At 38.8% G+C, this 23,870-nt stretch overlaps 1 protein-coding gene across 1 annotated transcript in view; it reads left to right on the top strand.

The window, feature by feature from the left end:
• LOC140737212 (potassium channel subfamily T member 2) overlaps window positions 1–23,870 on the top strand; it is an 879,580-nt gene that overhangs the window by 359,332 nt on the left and 496,378 nt on the right. The window contains exons 10-12 of the mRNA XM_073063510.1: window positions 10,708–10,888; window positions 15,677–15,841; window positions 17,228–17,364. Of these exons, the coding sequence (XP_072919611.1) occupies window positions 10,708–10,888; window positions 15,677–15,841; window positions 17,228–17,364 (483 nt within the window). The remainder of the gene's footprint in view (window positions 1–10,707; window positions 10,889–15,676; window positions 15,842–17,227; window positions 17,365–23,870) is intronic.

Genomic DNA, 23,870 nt, shown 5'->3' on the forward strand with positions numbered 1-23,870 from the left:
GCCCTCTTTATTTAATGCTTTGTCTCCTGCCAGTCAGCCGATCTTCTATCCATGCTAGTATTTTTTCTGCAATATCATGCGCTGTTATCTTGTTAAGCAGCCTTATGTGTGGTACCTTGTTAAATACCTTCTGAAAATCCAAATAAACAACATCCATTGACTCTCCTATGTCTATCCTGCCCGATATTTCCTCAGAGAATTCCAACAAGTTTGTCAGGCAAGATTTTCCCTTAAGGAAACCATGCTGGCCTTGGCCTACTTTATCATGTGCTTCCAAGTACCCCGAAACCTCATACTTAATAATGGACTCCAACATCTTCCCAACCACTGAGGTCAGGCTAACTGCTCTATAATTTCCTTTCTTCTGCCTCCATCCTTTCTTGGAGTAACATTTGCAATTTTCCAGTCCTCAGGAACCATTTCAGAATCTAGTGAGTTTTGAAAGATGAATACTAATGCCTCCCCGATCTCTTCAGAATCCTGGGGTGTAGTCCATCTGGTCCAGGTAACTTATCTACCTTCAGAACTTTCAGGTTCAGAAGCATGTTTCTCCTTAGTAAGAGCAACGACACTCACTCCTGCTCTCTGACACACTCGAATTTTTGGCATACTGTTAGTGTCTTCCACAATAAAGATGAACACAACATGCCTAATAAGCTTGGCTGCCATTTCTTTGTTCTCCATTGCTACCTCTCCTGTGTCTTTTCCCAGTGGTCCATTATCCACTCTTGCCTCTCTTTTACTTTTTACACTGTATCTCTAAGCATTCTCTTTGATATTTTTTGGTGAACTTACCTTTTATCTTTTCTCTCCTTATGGTTGTTTTAGTTGCCTTCTGTTGGCTTTTAAAGGGTTCCCAATCCTCTAACAACAAGGAGCAGGAAAAAAAAAGTTATCTCCAACAAAACTGGTATGACATAAAATATTGCTATGTAATTAAAAGTCATTATATTGACAGTATAATGACTTTCTAAATGAGTATTGTATATAGGCCTCAATTTCAGTAAGTTTGACACTGCATGTAGGACCAGCATATACTGTATATTTGTATAATAGATGTATAAAATTGCTGTTGTACAGAGCTGTATGGTGCTAGAGCTAGTGGAGCTGTTGCTGTACAGCTCCATCAACATAGGTTTGATCCAGACTTCTGGTTCGATCTGTGTGAAATGCTCATGTTTCCCCTATGTCTGTGTGAGTTTTCTCCAGGTGGTCTGGTTTCTTCAGTGTCCCAAAAAAGATGATAGTATGGTAGAATTTTGGGGAAGTTAATGAAAATACAGGCTGAATAACCTTGGAATTGATTTATTGTTGTCATATGTACCAAGGTACAGTGAAAATTCTGTCTTGCATACTGATCATACAGATCAAATCAATATACAGTGCATTGAAGTAATGGAAATAGTGTTGGATTGTGATTTGCCTACTGCTGAAATAGGTCCATGGTAGACACCATCTCACTAGCCTTTCGCTCATCTCTGGAAGATATGGAGAGTAAAGATGCCTAGTTTAGACTATTGTTTATTGACTGTGTATCTGCACTCAATGTTCTAATGCCAAGCACACTCATCACCAAACTTAGGATCTTGGGTGCCTTTGCCTCCTTGACTAGGAAATCCGCAGATGCTGGAAATCCAAGCGACACACACACAACCCTGCAGGAACTCAGCAGGTCAAGCAGTGTCTATGGAAAAGAGTAAACAGTTGATGTTTTGGGCCATCAACTGTTTACTCTTTTCCTTCTTTCTTTATCAATCTTCTTATTGATTTAAAAAAAAGCATATATACAAGCAAGAGGAGAATTATCACAAAAATATATATCAATAACAATACATACATACAGAAGGTGAAATAAACATGATCAAAATCATACATAGTATTAATCTGATACAGACTGTATAAGGAAAAAGATAATTACTTCTCCTCTTATCAATTCATAAAAAGAAAACAAGAGCAATAATAGGCCCTTTGGTCTCTCAATTTTTTATATGAAAAAAACCCCACTATTCTCTACAAACAAAAACAAAACGGGAAAAAAAAGGACTGGGCAGTTCATCCTGAGAGTAAAACCAAGAAAAGAAGACTTTCTGATCAAATCCAAAACTTCAAAAAAGTAAATGGTAGAGAGTCAGTACAAAAATCAATAAATCAAATCATATGAAAATATTGAATAAAAGGTCACCAGATTTCTTCAAATTTAAAGGATGTATCACATTTCTCTAAATTTAAACAGGACATGATGGAGGAAAGCCAATAAAAAACAGTAGGTGAATTAGGATCCTTCCATTTAAGTAAAATGGTTCTCCTAGCCAATAAAGTTGAAAAGGCTATTATCCGCTGAGCAGAAACAGGAATTTATCCTGCTTCCAATGGAATAATCCCAAAAATTGCTGTAAGTAAATTCGGTTGTAAGTCCAGCTCCAAGATTTTTGATAAAGTTTTAAAGACATTTTTCCAAAAATTGTCCACCTTTATGCAAGACCAAAACATGTGAGTTAAAGTGGCCACCTCAGTATTACATCTTATTAGTTCTTATATACATTTCAAGCTGTCCCTTCCTTTGTTCCTAAACTGTTTTTTGATAGAATAGACTCTAAAATTTCATCCTATATTTGGAATAACAAAAATCCTAGATTGAGTAAACCTTTATTGCAGAAATTAAGAAAATGACGGTGGTATGGCATTGCCAAATCTTAGATTGTACTTCAGGGCAATTAATATTCAATATATTAGCTTTTGGATTCATTATTCAGACATCCATGATTGTCCTTTATGGGTGGATTTGGAGAAAAACTCAGTGAAGGGGTATTCTTTGGCCTCTTTACTGGGAGCTCCTCTTTCTTTATTGCTTTCTAAGATTGGTAGACAAGACCTCAATCCCATTATTAAACATACATTAAGAATTTGGTTTCAGTTTTACAGATTTTTTGAGTTAAATGATTTTGTTCTTTCTAGAAAAATTCACCTTAACTATTTTTTAAACTAGTGTTCACCAACCTTTTTAAGCCCAAGATCCCCTACCTCGGCCTTGGTGAAAGGCAAGATCGACCTACTAAATCAATTAGTCACATACATGCCCACCGGGCAGAAAAGACCGGAAGTAAAACTCCACAACCCGGAAGTAGAAATAATGTATGTACACCAGGGTCACCACCCTTTTTTGCACTGCAGACCAGCTGACGGGTGGGGGGGGGGGGTGTTAAACACGACCAGAATACAGCGATACTCGAAGCAGGTTCTTTATGTCAAGTCTATTCAGCAATTTAGTTTATGTAGCTATCAGCACTTAGCTTCTGTCCTGCTTGCTCACATTTTTCTGCTGAAAAAACTCAGTGGGTTTGTCTTTAAGTGCTTGTGCTTGGACTGAAGGTACCGGAGCAGTCTTGAAGGCTTCATTACCTTATCAGACAGCCTCTGGGCCTGAACTCCAGCCTCCCGCCCACCAGACGCCTTTGCCAGATGCAGCTGGTCATGGGTGGTAAGGTAAGGGCCAGAGATCCCCGTGCCAGGGCCGCAGCGGTCGCAGTCCAGAGAGAGTGACCGACCGAGTGAGGAGTGTGACAGGACGCGTGCCTGTGCCCCTTGTAGGATATATCGGCTGACAAAAGTTTGGCTGGAGGGATGACTTTCAGCAGATCACAACGAGGTAGCTGCTCTGCTACTTACGAAACCCTGAGCCCGAATTAGGTCGTCCGTGAAGATTTTAGCACCGGGTTCCCCACGAACATTCGGTGTGGTGAACAGGTTTAGAGATGGCGCCCATCTGTCCGCTCTCCAGGCCAGTAGCAACGACACTTCCCACCGGCCAGTTACCTGACACCAACCAGTGATCCCTGGCACGAGGGTATCACTGCATTTAGATGACTGATGACCTCACGTGCATTCAACTTCAACAGTAAGCATGACAGGGAATGAGGAAAGGTGCAGCTGACTCATATCATTTCATATTGCCAAATCATATAATTTCCCCGCGGCCCGGTGGTTGGGGACCACTGAAGTACACTGTGTAGTGCGTGGTGGGCAGAAAGAACAGAACTAAAACCCCGCAACCCGGAAGCAATCTCTCAACAGTATTTGTGTATTTATTTTTCATTGTTTTTGGGATCTACTGGGAAAGTCTCAAAGATCGACCAGTCGATCGCGATCGACGGGTTGGCGACCACTATTTTAAATCATTGGTCTTAGATCAGGCCTTTTTTAATTTGGAAAACCAAAGGAATAATAACTTTTTTCAGATTTGTTTATAGGGGACTGTTTAATGTCTTTCACTCAGTTAGCGGATAAATATGATTTATTTAATACACACTTTTTTAGATATTTACAAATTAGGTTTTTTTTTACTTATTTTGCTCCCAAATTGCCCCTCTGCTTATCCACCTAATATAATAGATACCCTTTTTCAGGTTAAACCACTTCAAAGAGGACTGATAGCTACAATTTATGAATGGTTTTTGAATTTACGAATGATATCTAATGATAAAATTAAAGGTGCTTAGGAATTGGAATTTCAAGAGTCACTTTCAGATAATAAATGGAATAAAATTTTTCATTTGGTAAATACGTAATCTATTTGTGCCCGTCATTCCTTGATACAATTCAAGGTAGTGCATCAGGCACATATGTCAATTGATAAATTAGCCTGTATTTTTTCCCAATATCAATCCTATTTGCGATACATGTAATATTCATGAGGCCTCAATTTCATTAATTCCTAAAAAAGAAAAAAATTATCTGAATGCACCTCTTATAGACAAATCTCTTTACTAAATGTGGATTCTAAAATTCTTTCTAAGATCTCGGCTAATTGCCTTGAAAATATTTTTTTACCTAAAGTTATTTCTAATGATCAAACTGGATTTATTAAGAATAGATATTCACATTTTAATATTCAGAGATTATTGAACATTATTTACTCCTCTCCATCTAAAGAACCTGAATGTGTTGTTTCCCTTGAGGCAGAGAAAGCCTTTGATAGGGTAGTCTTATTTATTTGAGATTTTAGAAAGATTTAATTTTGCTCTGGGTTTCATTTCCTGGATCAAATTGATCTATCAAGCTCCTATGGCTGCGGTTATAACTAACAATCAAAAATCTCCTTATTTTAGACTATACAGAGGTACCCGACTGGGTTGTCCTCCCAGTCCTCTGTTATTTAACTTGGCTTTAGAACCTCTTGCTATTGCTCTTAAGGATTCCAATAATGTTCAGAGTTTTAAGAGGGGATAAAGTGCAGAAGGTTTCATTGTATGCAGACGACTTGTTAGTCTATATTTCAAATCCTAAGAAATCTATTCCTTCTATGTTATCTATATTTGCTGAATTCAGTAGTTTTTCTGGATACAAATTAAATTTACACAGAAGTGAGTTATTTCCTATTAATAATCACTTGGATCAATACAATTAAATAACTTTTGGTATTGCTAAAAATCACTTTACTTATCTTGGTACTAAAATTACTAAAAATTTTAAGGACCTGTATAAATATAATTTTCTCCCATTAATTGATTATACACAACAAATACTTTCTAAATGGTCTCCTATGATGGTATCATTAATTGGTCAAATTAATGCTATTAAAATGTTAGCTCTACTGATGTTTACTCTTTTCCATTGATGCTGCCTGACCTGCTAAGTTCCTCCTGCATTTTGTGGATCCTTGACTTCCTGACCAAGTCATCACAATCAGGAGGTATCAGCAGCAACAACTCTGTCATGCTTATTCTAAACACTGGTGCTCCACAAGGTTACATCCTCAGTCCCTGTCAGGACGCTGGAGCAGGGATCCAATCACAGACCCTGTACTGTGCACACAATGATATTAATTGAGTAACAAATCCCGAGGTGCAAAGTTGGTGTCAAAGTTCAGGCAGAGATCAAAACATCCAGAGAAATCCAAAAACCAGAATCAGGAAGCAGGCAGAGTCAATATACAGACAGACAGATACAAATGCTGGAAAGGCTCAGGAAAATTCACTGGCACCATCTGACAACAAACAGGTGAAAAGACAGGACTGAAATACACTGAGCAATAATCAGAGAGGCAGATGATAGGTGGAGTACAATGAGACACAGGTGGCAGCAATACAGGTAATAATGAGAAACAGATGAGAGATGGAGTACTCCGTAATACAGGGGCCGGAGTAGAACAAGAGTGGGGACAGGAGCACATGGCAATACAAAACTACAGGCTGGCAGCTAGGGGGAAACACACAAAAAGACAGAGTTCAACTGGAGGTACCCACAGTCCCCTACACTCCTTCCTGTACACTCATAACTGCATGGGTAGATTCTTCTCTAAATTCCTTCTACAAGTTTTCAGATGATACCACTGTACTAGGCAGTACCTCAAATAACAAAGAGTGAAAGTACAGGAAGGAGTTAGTGTGCTTTGTGGCAGATTGTCATGGCAACAACCCCTTCCTCAGTGTCAACAAAGCAAAAAAGCTGGTCATTGACTTTCGGTAATAGGGCATTGCACATGCTCCTATTTAAATCAATAGTGTTGATGTTGAGAGCTTCAAGTTCAAAGGTGTGAACTTGTCCTGGTGCAACCATTTTGATATCATGGCCAAGGAAGCTTACCAACGTCTTTACTTCCACAGGAGACTGAAGACATTTGGCATAATTTTCACATAATTTTGTAAACCTCTATCAAATCGCTCAGCCTTTGCTACTTCAGTTAAAACACCAGCTTGTTCAACCTCTCCTCATCACATATGCTGTCCAAGCCAGGCAGCATCCTGGCAAACTACCTCTGCATCCTCTTGAAAGTTTTGAAACAACTGTCCCACAAGTTCCATTAGATTTTAATAATAATAATAATAAATACCTTATTGATCCCGAGTGGGAAATTCTTTTGTTACAGCAGCAACATATAAAAATGCACTTAGCAGTGTGCAGACTTAACTAATAATAAAGTACATAATAATATGCACAATAATTTACCAATGTGCAGTAATTTGCAGCAATGTACAAAAATGTTGTACAAAATAATAAAACAGGTATTATTGTGAAAATAATAGATGAGAAGGTGCAATTTTAAAGTAAGTGTTCAGAGCAATGCTTTCTTTTTACACACTCAATTGGTAAGTGCTTGTAATATGTTGCCAGGGATGGTGATGATGAAGGCAGAAAAGATTATGTGTTTTAAAAGGTATTTACACAGATGGGAACATGAGGGAAATCGGGGTATTTGGATTATATGCAGGCAAATGTGATTAGTTTCATTTAGCATCATAGACAGCACAGATATGATGGGCCAAAGGGCTTGCTCCTGTGCTGTAGTTTTCTATATTCTATTCTGATATTGTTTGTATATTTGGGTACGTTTCCAGAAGTGGAAGAGCAAAGTAATAACTAAGCTGTGACCTTATCTCGATTCAGACAGTGCTGTTTTTGACCATGATAGAGTGACATCTAATGGGAATAATTACCACAGTATCTTGGCTACTCTCCTGAACTTTAATCTTTTCTAGGAAATAGGTCACATTAGGTTTTCAAGTTTGATTTGATCAAGAAGAACTATAAAGGTATAATGTTCACAGTCGTTAAGGAATGCAGGCTGCAGATGAAGAGAAATATGCACCTTTAAAAATTATTTAGCTTTAGTGTTGCTTATTTGTGCAGTTAAATAATCTTTTATTTATAAAGTAAAATATTGTATTTCTTTCAGATTCCATTCTAGATCATTGAGTATTTGTTCTGGTTAGAACATAAATGAAATCATAGCATTCTCACTAATATATTAAGTAATGTGAAATATGTTGAAACTGCTTAGTCAAGTGAAATGTTCAATGATTTGCACTACAGAAATTTGTGCCAAAGCTTTGGCAATCATTTGATCATGATTTACTGAAAATAATGTTACCGTAAACCAGGTGCTTAAGGTTGAAGGTTAAACCAATATTGTCTATCTTTTTTTACAATCCAGATTGAACTGTTTATATTAAGGCAATGTTAATATTATGCAACTGGGTAAGCAAATAATTATTTATTACTACCAAAGGATCACATACAATTTACTCTGATTTATGAAAATGTAAAGAGATGCAATGAGGGGAATGTTTCTAGTCCATCAGCTGAATACATGTCTGTGTACCTTTTATAATACTTCCAAGTTCAGCTTTACCAGATCAGGAAGGATAGATTACACTCTGCTTGTTTTGAAAGTTCACTTTAGATTATATAATTTGAGTTGAGTCTTTTTTGGAATGATTTAGTGATCAAAAATAAGGCATTCATGAAACCCAGTGAGCTTTCATTGTGTTTTACTTAACTTTGGAGAGGATTCTTAGAGACAGGATTTACAAGCATTTTGAGAAGCATAGTTTGATCTTGGATAGTCATCATAGCTTTTGGTGGGATGAATCGTGCTTCACCAGCCTTATTGAAATCTTCGAGGAAATGACAAAGCATATTGATGAAGGCAGAGCAGTGGATGTGGTAAATGTGGATTTTTGTAAGGCATTTCACAAAGTTCCCCATGGTAGGCTCATTCAGAACATCAGAAGGTATGAGTCCCAGGGAGTGTTGGCTGCGCGGATTCAGAATTGGCTTGCCTGTGCAAGGCAAAGGGAAGTAGTAGATGGAGTGTTTTCCACGTGCTGGTCCGTGAGCAGTGGTGTTCCACAGGGATCTGTTCTTGAACCTCTGCTCTTTGTGATTTTTATAAGTGACTCAGATGAAGAAGTGGAAAGGCTGGATAATAAGTTTACTGATGATAATGAAGATTGATGATGCTGTGAATAGTGTAGAATGTTGTCGTAGGTTACAATAGGACATTGATAGGATGCAGAGTTGAGCTAAATGGCAGATGGATTCCAATCTGGAAAACTGCAAAGTGCTATACATTGGAAGTTTGAACTTGAATTCAGAAATCAGGGATAATAGCAACGATAACAGAGGGATCTTGGGGTCCATGTCAGTAGATCCCTTAAAGTTGCATTGCAAGTTGATAGGGTGGTTAAGAAGGTATATGTTGTGTTGGCTTTCATTAGACAAGGGATTGAGTTCAAGTGCTGCGAGGTAACTCTGCTTAGACTAGAATTGTGTTCAGTTCTGGTCGCCACATTATAGGATGAATGTGGAATGCTTAGAGACGTTGCAGAGGAGATTTACCATGATGATCCCTGTATTAGAAAGAATGTCCTTTGAGGATAGGTTGAGCAAGCTAGGGCTTTTCTCTTTAGAGAGAAAGAGGATGAGAGGTGACTTGATAGAGGTGTACAAGATACGAAGCGGAATAGACAGAGTGAACAGCCAGAGACTTTTTTGGAAATAGCTAATACAAATGGGAATAATTTTAAGGTCTTTGAACAGGGATGGATGTTACAGGTAGGTTTTTTTTACACAGATGTGTGAAACACTCTGCCCGGGGTGGTGCAGAGACGGATACGTTAGGGACACTTCAGATAAGCGCATGGATAGTATAAAAAAATAGGGCTAAGTGGTTGGGAAGGGTTAGATTGTTCTTTGAATAGGTTAAAGGGTCAGCATGACGCCATGGACTGTACTGTACTGTAGTATTCTGTTCTATGTTCTTTCTGCTCTGTTTTCACAACTGTTGACTTCCTGAGAGTACTCATTTAGCAACCAATGTGAAATCCATATTAAGTCTTCTACTGAAGAAATGAACTTCTGTTGATAAATGCTTCAATAAATATGTCAAACTGTGCAAATACTATTGGATGATGCACAAGAAGAACAGGAAGTGGAGGAGCTCTCAGCAGAAACTGGCATCAGTTGCGGAGAAAATAGACTAAGGGTTACAAATAAAAATTCTTTCTCAATAAGTGGGGACAATGGGGGAAAAAATGTACCTGCACATGCAGGAACAAAATGATATTAGTATAATCCACAGTTTTTTGTGAAATTCAAAAAACTGCAGATGCTGAATATCTCAGGTAAAAACAGAGATTGCTTGAAACACTCAGCGGGCCAGTGTCTGTGTGTGTGTGAAAATATACAGAGTTAATATTTCACTCTGTTAACAGTGAAATGTTAACTCCATTTCACTTTCCATAGATATCGTCCTATCTGTTTTAAACTCCGATTTTCATCTTTGGCAAGTGAGCAGCTCTAGGGATATAGATTCACTGTATGCCTAATTTTCAATCAAGCCTTTTAGGATTCATTTGTATAATCCTCATTTGAATTAAAGTTGGTTTCCTTTTTAAATGGCAATTTAAGATTGAAAGTTGTTTCAGATTATAAAGTTAAACAATGTTATAATATGCAACACCATAATAGTCATTATTCCTCAAGGAATCCTTATTTTGGATTACTAAATCTTTCTTCCATAAGGCACGCACGAAACTTCAGAACAAAACTCTTTTGCTGGAATCTAGGTGCTGCCATGTTGCATTATATATTTGATTGTTGGGCAATATCCAAGAAAATTTTTGATGACTATCAACATGTGTTCAGCACAGAAACATGTTTTGCTAAGCTAAATTGTTACAGGGAATGTAATTGATTTTGTAATGGAAAATACATCACCTCGAAAAAAATAAACTTCAAAAAATTTATTGTGTAGTTCATGGGAAAATAACCATAAAGGTGTTTAAATGATTAAACAGGCTCAAGAATATTAGTGATTTTTAAACGATGTTAGTACTACAAAAAGAAAGGAAGATGTCCTCCTGTTCTTTTAACCTGTACAGTTTTGTAAGATTCTTTAATGTTTTTATTACCTTAACTTTTTTTTAGCATCTGTGGAATACAGCATTTGGAAAGAGCAGGGAATAACCTGACTCTCTTTGACTCCCTTTACTTCTGCATTGTCACTTTCTCGACTGTGGGGTTTGGCGATGTCACGCCCAAAGTATGGCCTTCCAAGTTGTTAGTAGTCATCATGATCTGCGTTGCACTTGTAGTGTTGCCAATACAGGTAAGCATCCCAGTGCATATAGTAGTTTCAGTGTTGTGCGTAATTTCTAAAATATTTGCAACATATTCTTTTTATCAACCACTGGTCAGATATTTTGGCTCTGAATTGGCCTACTTTTATATTTATTTTATTTATATCAAATAGCACAATTGCCGATAGCTTGTCAGTTGGTAGTTGCTCTATTCTGCTTTGATAGGTAAGTACTAATTTTGACAAATGAAGAACAAATCAAACCAGAAAACAGGAACTACTATTTATGTACCAATGAGGAAAAATAATTATGTACAACTTCAGTTAAACTTTATTTGGAGTTTGCTGAAAAGTTGTCTGAGTATTTACAATTAAACAGCTCAAATAAAGTACTGTAAGGTTACAATACTCCTTCACTGACACTCTTACCTCATCTAACGTATATCTAGCTTGAAGTTAATTATTGAGTTTACTGATTAGTAATGTCCTAATCTGACATGTGTAATTATTTGTTCTATACCAAATTTGAACAACTTCTTAAGTCTAACAGCCGAATATGCATTTCTGTAAGAGAAGCAAACACTTCCATTTTATGCACTTAAATGGATTTAGCCTGAAGCCTAAATGTACTGGAGCTGAAAGTTCTCAGTGTACTGTGTTAACTGGTGCAGTATAATGTGACTGAACTGCATAATTGATCATCTTTATACTCTTGCTACTCTGAATTGGCCAGTTTAGCTATACTTTTACAAACTGCTTATTCCTCTTGTCCAACAAGAAATTCAGTTTTCACTATGGCCCCGATATCCAGTACAAGGAAACGCCCATTATGTAAGTGTGTATGAGGTAACAAAGAATGCAAATTAAATAATCATGACATGACATTCTCTATCCCTTCAGAAGGGCAACTTTTTCTGCCATTGTTCGATACACTTCAGGCTGGTAGCATGTCACACTTCATGAAGAAAGTTTGCATCACCCTTATGAACTAGCAGAAGAGGGAGAGGAAGAACATCAGGAAATGGAAACCCATTTTAGTGTTGAGTGTGACTTACAAGATCCTATCCAAATCCATCACCCATGATATCCCAAAGATGCTGAGGATATGGTTTGGAGGGTCTGAAGTGTATAAGATCACAAGAGGCTGCAGAATGTTGTATACTCAGCCAGCCCTATCACTGGCCCAAAACTCCCAGCCATCTGAGGACATCTTAAAGAGGCAGTGCCAGAATCACTATGGTCTTTTACCATCTGGAGCATGTCCTCTTCTCATTATTGCCAGCAGAAAGGAGGTACAGGAGCCTATATCTCAGCCCTTTAGAAACAGCTTCTTTCCCTCCACTGTCAGAGTTCTGAATGGTCCACAAACTCATGAATGTGAGCTCCTTATTCCTTTTTTTATGCACTATTTATTTCTTTTGTAATTTAAAGTAATTTTATGTCTTGCACTGTACTGCTGCTACAAAACAAAAAAATTTCAAGTCATATAAGATTTCAAATCATATAAATCTGATTTTGATTCTATTGCAAACACAAGGAAATCTGCAGACGCTGGAAGTTCAAGCAACACACACAAAATGCTGGTAGAACGCAGCAGGCCAGGCAGCATCTATAGGGAGAAGCACTGTCGACATTTCGGGCCGAGACCCTTCATCAGGATGAAATGTCGACAGTGCTTCTCTCTATAGATGCTGCCTGGCCTGCTGTGTTCCACCACCATTTTGTGTGTGTTGCTTGATTCTATTGCAATTGCTTGCTGAAGTAGTTCAGTAACTGCATGACACAGATCACATTGGTTCAAGACATCGCTGCACACCTCCCATTTCAGGGTAAAAAGAGAATGGTAATAAGTACAGGTCACATCAGTGTCATCCACAACCTATAATTAATTATTTTAAACATGTTTTTAAATTGAGATTTGTTACGATATAAGAAGTAAAAGCTATTCAAAATTCCTCTGGCATCGATATGTCAAAATCAAATACATTAATTTATTTTGTCATTTGAAGTTGAAATTCTTTGACATCTGCTGTTACTTCCATTTAATAACTCATCAAGAAAAATGGGTATGTTCTTGTTGCTAACTATATTTTTGTATTTGTGTATGCTTTATGTTGATAGAAGAAAGCAAGCTTGATTGCCGCAGTATCCCATCTACTACTCAAAAGTAATTAATTGATCCCATTGCATCAGCTTGCTTTATGTTTTGAGTTCCTCTAAGTTGTTCTCCTGAATGGCAAAGTCTGGAAAATAATTGCTTTTGTCTCAGGTTCAGTAATTTTTTAGTTTCCAATCCACTATGTACACTGCACTGAGTTCCAGTCCCTGTTTCCTGTCAGTTCTGAACCCATCATTTCTAAACAAACTCCATCCATTTCAATAGAGTTCATATTTTTATTGGATTTTTTTTAGCTACCCACAGGAGATGTTCCATGTTTACTATTCAAAATGAACAGTGAAGGTTAGTATGTTCTTGCCAGTTGGGAGCTAATCTCTTGAAAGTACAGTGCTCATGATTGCCCTGCTCGTCTACTCCGAACCACCATCTGGCTCTTATGCCACCCCAGCAGACTATACTGAACAATAAGCAACTCACTGATGCAGTGGACCTACTGTACATGTACTTGTTGGAGTCATGAATAGTTTTACTACGTACTATCTACCTTCATGCCCAGCATAAAGGAGTTCAAATATTGTTTTGGGTTTTGTGGTAGCAACCAACAGTGAAACCGTTGCCATCTGCTGTCGTTATTTGGTACTCCTTGAGATTTCTTGCACCTTTTGCCACCAAAATCAAACGAAGTCTCTGGAGATGACAGAAAATTCATGAAGCCCTCTGTGAAGTAGCCTGAAAATATTATTTAATTTAGAGATTCAGCATGGTAACAGACCCTTCCAGCTCATTGAGCTTTTGTCACCTAATTACACCCATCTGACTGATTATGCTACAAACCCGCACATCTTTGGAACGTAAGAGGTAACCGGAGAACCCGGAGGAAACCCACACAGTCAGGGGGAGAATGTACAAACTCCTTACAGACAGTGGCAGAATTGAACCTATGCCATTGGCACTATAAAAGCATTACGCTAACCGCAACACTACCATACCGCCACAAATATGTAAGATGAAATCCCAGTTGATCACAGATGGTGGTGTTTTAGCAAGGGTGGTAGTTCATGACATAAAGCCATTAGATTTACAAATGAAAATACAGAACTGTTCTCCAAGAATGTTTTAAAATGTAGTGTGGATAAGGCCCAGCATGGTTGCACAATCAAATCAAGTTTAATTGCCATTCAAGCCATACAAGGATACAACCAAACAAGACAGTGTTCCTCTGGGCCAAGGTGCAAAAACATACATGCACAATCAATATAACGAGAAAGAGTGAAAAAGAAAATAATTACATTTTTTAGTCTAAGACCCTGGGCGACAAGCCCTGCAAATTCATTGTTCCAAGCAGTCCAGCCTGTAATCTCACCAATCCAACACTGGAGAGCAGCACTGATGGGAGAGGCTACCTTCTACCGAGCATGGATGCCATGCTACAATCAGGTCTTGTTCTCTCTAAAACCAAGGTGACACTGCTGCCTTGCTGCCCATCTCATCACTAAACAAGGGAAACAGGCCTGCGACAATCATTATCCAACAGGGTCTTGCGATCTCAGCAGAAACCTCCAAGACAGTCACTCACGTTTTCACAACGTGCCGCCTTCATACTAACTCCAGTGCCTCCAAGTAGCAGGCAGCAGCACGGTCTGCACCCAGGCCAGCACTTCCGAACCTAATCCAGCTTCTCCTGCGGTCCAACAGCCCAACCCGAATTCCCAGGCTCAAGGACCCGACTCAAATCCCTAACTTGATAGCCCAACTTGAATCCCTTCGTTGAACAGCCTAACTCGAATCCCCCAGCCTGACAGTCCAGCTGGCGCGCCTTGCCTCCCTTGGTCCGACAGCTTGACTTGAATCCCTCGGCCTGTTGGCCTGATCCGATTCTCTCAGCCCAACGGGCCAACTCGTCTACTCTGAACCACCATCTGGCTCTTATGCCACCCCAGCAGACTATACTGAACAATAAGCAGCTCACTGATGTGGTGGACGTACTGTACATGTACTTGTTGGAGTCATGAATAGTTTTACTACGTACAAAAACACACTGAACAAAAAAAAGTTTCTTTGTTTGGCCCCTGAGTGTTTAAACGCCATCATCTTACCGGAAGGAAAGAGAATTACTAATTACTAAGATTACTAAAAGGATTACAAATGGATTACTAATGGCTGTACTGGCATAAACACTGGATCATTAACTTGCTTTCTAACATTTCCTTCAGATGTTAATGTTATTAGAAGTTAACCCTTGATCTAGCTCTTTGTAAGTGAATTTTATAAGCATAGATCTAGGCACCATATGGATAATGATATAGTAAAATTTGTCCCATTTTTTACTTAAAAGGAAAAATTGTAAACCAACAAATTTGTTAAGACTGTTAGTGAAATTTAGCATAAATAATCAAATATCTACATTTTACATCACACCTGCCATATTCCCACATACAGGAAAAAGTTGATTTGAAAAACTATTTTTTGAATCTTCACACCAGTTGAAACTAATTCTTTTTAAGACAATCATATTTTACACAGTATGTACATAAATTGTAATTTTTTGATTTACAATGAACAAAAAAATGAATATATTATAATCTGGATTACGCAGGGAAATAAAAGATCATCTGGCCTCCTAGATTTTCTGTCATTGGTAATCATAGACAGTACCTTTTGGTTTGTTTGAAATGGTAAATCATATCCTGTCTTTTTAGTTTGAACAGCTGGCCTACCTGTGGATGGAGAGACAGAAATCAGGTGGAAACTATAGTCGCCATAGAGCACAGACAGAGAAACACGTCGTGCTGTGTGTCACTTCTTTGAAGATTGACCTGCTTATGGATTTTTTAAATGAATTCTATGCACATCCCCGTCTCCAGGTTATAAAGAATGTATAATTATTCACTTAGTTCTTTCCTTAACAAAGGATTTTAACATAGAAATAGTTGAATTTATGACTTTAGGGGGTGCCAATTGTCTTATGATATCTTTCAACTACATTTACCAGCAGTAATATTTACAAAATGTAATCCAATAATTCACAATGAAAGTGGTGAACCATCAAGAAAAGCATTTAAATTTATATTTTAGTTGAAGGAATGAATATGTTTTGGATTATGTGAAATTTAATTAAATTACATATACTTCTATTAGAACTATTGGCACAAAATCTAGTCATTCAAATGTTTGCATAATCAGTAAACTAGCAAATAAATATTAGAGAAGTACTCATTTGGAATTCAATCATACTTTCACACTGTATTGGGATTAATAAGTCATGTGAATGAATTCTTATTTAGTGGTGTAATTTATACTGAAGTGACTACCAAGCAGACAATAGTGATTTAAGAGAAAAATAATGTTATTTTTGCAGTGTTTACACAGTTGGAATTGATGAATGTTGATCTGTTGACAATATTTTTTACTTTGCCTACTCAGTGGTGAAGTGAATTCAATTAAATTTAACATGTTCTTCTCCAGATAGATTATCTGGATGAATCTAGGATTTATGTTATACGATAAATAGAAAATCTATTCACGAGCATTAAATTGGTCAATAAAATTCAGTTTTTATTATCAAAATACTGTATTTCGCTGAAGATAGTTTAGAAGCATCAGGAATCAATGCAGGTACCATGGTTATGAAGACACATTTATCTGCAATAAGTTGTTCAGATAATTTACAATGTTGTATAAAAGAAAATAAATAGCAGTAGCTAACACCTTTCCTTTGGAAATACAGTTCTCTTACACTGACTGTAATTAAATATCTGTGACTGCTTTAGTTTTATTCGTAAGATGCATCACTCTTCTGTGAACTCATATGGCAACTAAAGATTTTCAGAGATGTACTGACCAAGTTTATTTTCATTATTACTATTTTACTATTGTGGCCTACCTTTTGTAGTTTATTATTATGGAGTGTTCAGTATTCTCATATACAAGGCACATCTTATGTTAACTGTAAGTTACTTATACAGTTCAGAGTGAATTGCATTACACAACAGCATTACAGTCATTGTTTACTAATGACAATTAAGGCAATTTTAAAGTACAGGAAGTTTTAAGAGGCAGAATTGCTAATTAGCTGCATATTTGTAAGTGAATCGGGGGACTGAAGAAAGCAAGAAAACATATTTCTTTCATCTGATTGGTTAGTCAAACAAGTAGTGAAAAAGGTTACATTTCTGCTTTTGCTTTGAAGTGGAAGAAAGTACACCTTGTATCCTTCTAATAATATTTAGAATCTTACACTTTTCTTACAGGATTACTATGTTGTGATTCTTTGTCCTACTGAAATGGACATTCAGGTTCGAAGGGTATTGCAAATTCCAATGTGGGCACAAAGAGTAATCTATCTACAGGGATCCGCATTGAAAGATCAAGACCTCCTGAGAGCCAAGTAAGCATGTCAACCTCAGTCTAAATTTCTATTCATTATTTATATTGCTAATTTGCATTGATTTTATCTCAGTCTTTCCTAATTTTAAATAAATCTGGAATTACACAGAGATTGTGTAGGTTGTGAGCTTGTAGAATTTGCCACTATAGCGTTTTGAACAGCCATAAACATTCGGTTAACCACACCGAGTATCCTGTTTAGTTCTGGTCGCCTCATTATAGTGTAATCGGGTGACCATTGAATGCTATTCATTATCGTTAAAAAGTGTACTCAGACATTCATCCGGGTAATGCGAGAGTGGTTGTCTGTGCCCTTAAGTGGAGATGGTGACATCATTACACACGCCTGGGATAGCGGGAAGACCATTTTGCTTTCTGCTGCAGGAGCTGGTGGGGTTTTTGGATGTTGTTCCCCCAGAGGTGCAAGGCATGGTGAGGAAAGATTTTCACGAGTAAAGGTCTCGACCCTGGATAGCGTGGCTTGTGCAAAGTTCCTTACCAGCCAAGCAGAATTGCCACTACTGTATTTGTACCGTATTAGTTCTGTATTAGTACCGTGTTAGTTTTGTGCAATTTCCTTTGTATTTTTATACTGCATATGCAATCGGTGGACACACAACTGTGTGGATCAAATGTTAAACGGAGATTGTAACGGCGGGATCTGATTGTAAAGTCATTCGTTTTGTTTTAAGACCCTCTTCTGGCACTTAAACATCTAAAACAGATAAAGGAATTAAAACGCAAAAGAATAGTTGTTGTCCTGAGTGTGTACCTTTTCCCCGGGCTACAACAATAGTAAGGAGGTGGAAGCTTTAGAAAGGGTGCAGAGATTTACCAGGATTTAGAGAGCATGTCTTATGAGGAAAGGTAGAATGAGCCAGGGCTTTTGAAAAAAGAAGAAATGAAAATGAGAGGTGGGTAAGATGATAAGTGGCAATGATAGAGTGGATAGTCAACACCTGTTTTCCAGGTGGAAATGCTAATATGAGAGGGAAGAATTTAAAGGCGATTGCTTTTAAGTGATCTATGTTGCATAGATGTGTCTTTTGTAAAGCAGGCTGGGCTTCAAGTTTTCTATTATCACAGTGCCTGCTAGGAATGGCCCGTTTCATCCAGCAATTAATAGCTAATATGAGAGGACATAATTTTATAATCACAAACACGAGGAGATCTGCAGATGCTGGAAATTCAAGCAACACACACAAAATGCTGGTGGAATGCAGCAAGCCAGGCAGCATCTATAGGAAGAAGCACTGTCAATGTTTTGGGCCGAGACCCTTCGTCAGGACTAACCGAAAGAAAAGATAGTAAGAGATTTGAAAGTAGGAGGGGGAGGGGAAATCGGAAATGATAGGAGAAGACCAGGGCGGGGGGGGGGGGGTGGGTGGGGGGTTAAGCTAAGAGCTGGAAAGGTGATTGGCAAAAGGGATACAGAGCTGGGGAAGGGAGCACCAGAGGGAGATGGAGAACAGGCAAAGAGTGATGGGCAGAGAGAGAAAAAAAGGAGGGGGAAATAAATAAATCAGGGATGGGGAGAAAAGAGGAGGAGTGGCATTAACAGAAGTTAGAGAAATCAATGTTCATGCCATCAGGTTGGAGGCTATCCAGACGGAATATAAGGTGTTGTTCCTCCAACCTGAGAGTTAGATACATTAGGGGCATTAAAGAGACTCTTAGATAGGGCAATGCAGGAGGGAGGAGTTAGTTTGATTTTGGAGTAGTTTAAAAGATTGCCATAACATCATGGGCCAAGGGGCCTATACTGTGATGTACAGTTCTATGGATAGGAAGACCCAAAGCCAGGAAAGGATATGAGGAAAAATGTTGAGAGCTTTAGACAACCTGACTAGGGGCCAGGGTTGTTAGTGACAACAGAGGTGATGATTAAACTGAACTTGAGTTTGGGATTTGGAAATTGTGAACTGTGAGGCTGACTGGGGAGGAATAGAATATTTGAATCTGAGTATAGCAAAGATATGATTAAGAATTCCAGCAAAGCATGTGATCAGGTAGATTAGTTTATTATTGTTACATGCACTGAGGTAGAGTGAAAAACTTGCATTGCATACTACAGATCAATTAACTGCAACAGTGCTTTGAGGTAGTACAAGGTAAAACCATAACAGAATATAGAATAAAGTGTGCAATTACAGAGAAAGTGCAGTACAGGACATAATAAGCTGTAAGTTCATAAGGAGGTAGATTGTGAAGTCAAGAGTCCATTTTATTGTGCTAACCAATCATTCAATGGTCTTATAACAGAAAGAAAGCAGCTGTTTTTGAACCTGGCTTTTCAGGGTTTTGTATCTTCTGTGTGATGGGAGGGGAGAAGGACTGTCAGAGGTGGTTGGGTCTTTGGTTATGTAGACTGCTTTAGTGAGGCAGTGACGTGTACACAGAGTCTACAGAGGGAAGGCTAGTTTTCCTGCTGTGCTGAGCTGCATCCACAAACTCTTCAGACTTGGCATTTCCCATGCCAGACTGTGATGTATCAGGATAGGGTGCTTTCTACGGTAAACATCAGTAAACATTGGTGAAGGTCCAAGAGGACATTACAAATTTCTCTGGCTGGCTGAGGAAGTAAAGCTGCTCGTGAGTTTTCTTGGCCATGCTGTTAGTACGGTTGGACTAGGACAGTCTATTGGTGATGTTCACTTCCTGCATTGTGAAGCTCTCAACCATAGCACCATTGACGTAGACAGGAGCATTGCATTGCCCCCCCCCCCCTTTCTGAAGTCAATGACCAGCTCCTTTTTTTTAAATATCAGTGAGGGAAAGGTTGTTATCCTGACCTCTATCTCCCTCTGTCCTCCAACTCATCATTACTTGAGTCATACCTTGAGTCAAATCAGGTAGAAGCAGAGTTGGTGATGAGTCTGTAAATGAAGCTAATAAAAGGTCCAGAGGTTTAGTTGAGGTTGCAAAGAGTTTGAAATGTCATCAATATTGGCACATCAAGGATGGCTAGTGGTGTATAAAGCTACAGAACTGAGTTTATACTTGAACTAAAGTCAATGTCTTCGGTCTTCTTGTAGGAGCAAGCTGAAAGATCATACAGAGTTGGTGATTTATTAAAATCTGGAATGCACAAGGGAGACCAGCCAAAACTGATTTACCCAAATGTGAATTTTGGTTCAGCTTTAACATTCTCAATTGGCAAAATTGCCTGAAAAATTAAATTTTTTATAGCAGAATAGTGGCTCTACAAAGACTTTATTAAGTAGCAGACTAGATCGTGATTACAGAATAGTATGATTATCCACAGCTCTAACAGCAAATCCATTTTCTATTATAACAATGGTGCACTTTATAACACATTAGTGAAGTTTCTGAAACTCAGGTGTTGTCACTGCTGCATTCCATGTCTCTACTTTTGTTTGGGGTTCCCTGTTACCACATTAGCACATTCTATATCTCGATTTATTAATTATTAGCCTCTACAACAGTCCTCCCCTCTTGGCCCTTGGCCTAGAACAGCCAATAGGGCCTTAAGATTAGATCCCTAACAATACTCTTGTTTGGCCAACTAAATGACTATCCCCCTTGCACCTATGCTTTACCTGCACACTAAAATATTAAGAGTTATTAAAATAATCAACTGTACAACAACAGCGTAAGTCAAATGCAGGGATGGATTTCTAAATTCATATCCCATTTCCAAATACCGATCCAAAAGGAGGGGTTCTCTAGAGCCAATTTGGAAGTATTCTAAAGATCTGTTACTGGTTTCGATAGTGCATCCCATTTCATAGTGACTTCCTTATCCCCTCTCAGATGATCTTTTCCCAATCAGCAGTTAAGTGTGGAATGAGCAGTCATTCTGTGGCTACGTACTTGTGCAGTCTTTTGTCCGTGTCACTACCAGAAATGGCAAACTCCAGCTCGAGATCCAGCATCACTTCTCAGGCAAGCTGTGCTCTGCAATCATTAATTTGATTGAGATATCACTGTATGCCACATTATAGCCAGTCAGACTACATTATAACTACTCCTTGTAATATGCTCCTTCTGATGTTGCGATGTAGTAAACATTCAACAAAGTATTCTTCAGAAAGTATTCATTTTTCGGGGGGGCTATATGAACAGGGAATAGTTATCATGTAAGGCAAAAACACATTCAGTCAGGCTTCTTTATATAATCACCTCTGGACATGCCCGATGATGCTCCCTTTGTGTAATTCCATTGCACAGACTGGTGGGTTGCTTCAAGATATCTAAGTTCCCTCATGGTATTTTCTGACGTTATGCATTTTTGTAAGTGCATACTTCTGATTGTCACGGTGCTGAGGAATGTGGAGCACTGCTGCGGCATATAGTGGACTCCTCTCATTTTCACAGTCTCCTGGGGTATGGTTAGGCAGAATGAGATCTGAAATGAAGCACACAGGGGTCTTCACCCAGCCAGTCTTTCAGCTGCTTGCCTGCCCTGTGCGAGGCTCTGTGACCTACTAACTGTGCAATGCTTATCCCGACTACCGACAAGAGCCAGGTAGCATACATATTACAGGCTGCATTTTTACCACAGGATCAGGTGTTAATATTCACTCTATCAATAATCTCATTAGTTATATCCTTTAATGGCTGCAGTAACTGGATAGTTTCTAACTCCCCTTCTGCCCCTATTTTGCTAGCTTGTTCCAAATCATCATAATTTGGTCTTATGATCATCTTCAACCTCTGCTGAAGGTTGCATATCTATTTCTGCTGTATCTGAAGTAATGACTGTGGACACAACTGCTGAATATCTTGCTCCTAACAACTCTATCAAGCCCCTTTTTACTTCTCTGCTTTTCTGTCCTAAACTCAGTATGAGTAACTTGGCTACAGAGTAAATGTTGGAAGGGCAATTTGTATTGTCCCTGCAATAAGCAAGGGAGTTGTTAAACAGTCAGGTTAAAACTATCTGCAGTTGCCTGAAGCCTGGTTCTAAAGTAACCTATCTCTAAGCTTTAACCCTATCCTCCCAGTGTCCTTCTGGCCTTTGGTAAATGTGGTGCTCTTGTGGTAACATGTGATCCTGCAGAGATCAATTCCCAAACAGATCAGCCCTTGTCGCGTTACAGACTAAGTTTTATTGTTGCACTTAAGTGTGAATAGTTTGGTGGTCCCATATCTGAGCATGACAACTATTAACATGGAATTCCCCCTCTTGTGTATGCCTAATCCCCACTGGATGTTCCCTGAGGTTCGTGCATTTTTCAAAAGTCCATTTCAGAGCATTGCATGTTGTCAAATCCCTGATGTGAAACCACATAAAACTGGTGCAACCCACGGCTAGTTTTCTTTATTAGTCCCTCAATTTACAGTCTGCATTTTGTTTGCTATCAAGAGAGACCTCAAAGGAATGACACATCCAATTATATAGATTCTCCAGAGCATAGTTTGTTGGACTCCGTGTTTACTGTGGACATACTGTGTTCTGCAGGGTTAAATCATTGCTGCTGAAGCTGTCACTTCAGGTGAAATCAGTATTTCCACTCAGTCCTTTCCTTAGCTTCTTCTAGGGCGCAAATTCCCCGGGCAAGATGACCATAAATGGTCCCTTCCATCTGTGTTGTCATCCTAGTTTTGCCGGTACAGCCTTAATCGTGACCTTGCTTCCTGCTCTGGCAAGTTCCTCTTTACCTGGACATACTTGTGCTCCCAGTCTGCACTCTCTCATCAATGACTTCCCATTTTAGATCATACACGCACATGGCCTTCTCCTGTACAAACTGGATGATACACTCTTTACCACTGCAGCTCTTCGGTCCTCCATAATCAGATCCTGTGGTATTTGCTAAACCCATCCTATCATTAATATAAAAGTATTAAATCCTGTCCCACGAGCAGGGTTCACTCGTAGTTTCATCAGCCCTGCTGGTAAGATATTAAACCAGAGTCTCTCAACAGGGTTCCGCAAGAAATAATGATGTTTTTAAAAAATTGTCTTTTTGAACTCTGTGTGACACTTGATGCCAGTGCTTGTGGTGGGCAGTGACCGAGCAGCCCCGTTAGCTATCTCATTAGAGGTCTTTCATCCTAGTATTGTCATGGTTCCGGTTGGCCATTCCCCTTTAACACTTCTTTCTCCCTGATCATGCCCCAATTTCAGTCAATTGCTGCTAGTTTACCCAATAATCGTACACCTGGCTTTCATCAGAGACTGGGAAATAAATACGAGGATGACCCTATCACAGGTTGCCAGTTCGTTCCCTGTACCAATTAGAACTGTCAGTTCTAAGTTCCACTCTAGTTTCTAGAGAGTCCCTGTGAATCCTGTCTCCTTGTCAAGATCCCTCTGGTTTCCTGCTCTACGTTCAGGTCTACGCCAGCCTCCCCAACTGAGTCGACGTGCCAGTGTCCTGCACTTGGGTTCTGCTCTGTCGCCCCCGTGTAACAATTACGGCATTGCATAGTAGGAACGTGTTTACTTGGTTGAGTCGATTCTGAGTTTTTGATGTGAGAGAGAGGAAACCATTGATATTCCCTCCCAAATTACCTCTCTATACCTCCCCTTATGAAAAT

Source organism: Hemitrygon akajei, chromosome 12, assembly GCF_048418815.1.
Source record: "Hemitrygon akajei chromosome 12, sHemAka1.3, whole genome shotgun sequence".
Classification (NCBI taxonomy): domain Eukaryota; kingdom Metazoa; phylum Chordata; class Chondrichthyes; order Myliobatiformes; family Dasyatidae; genus Hemitrygon; species Hemitrygon akajei.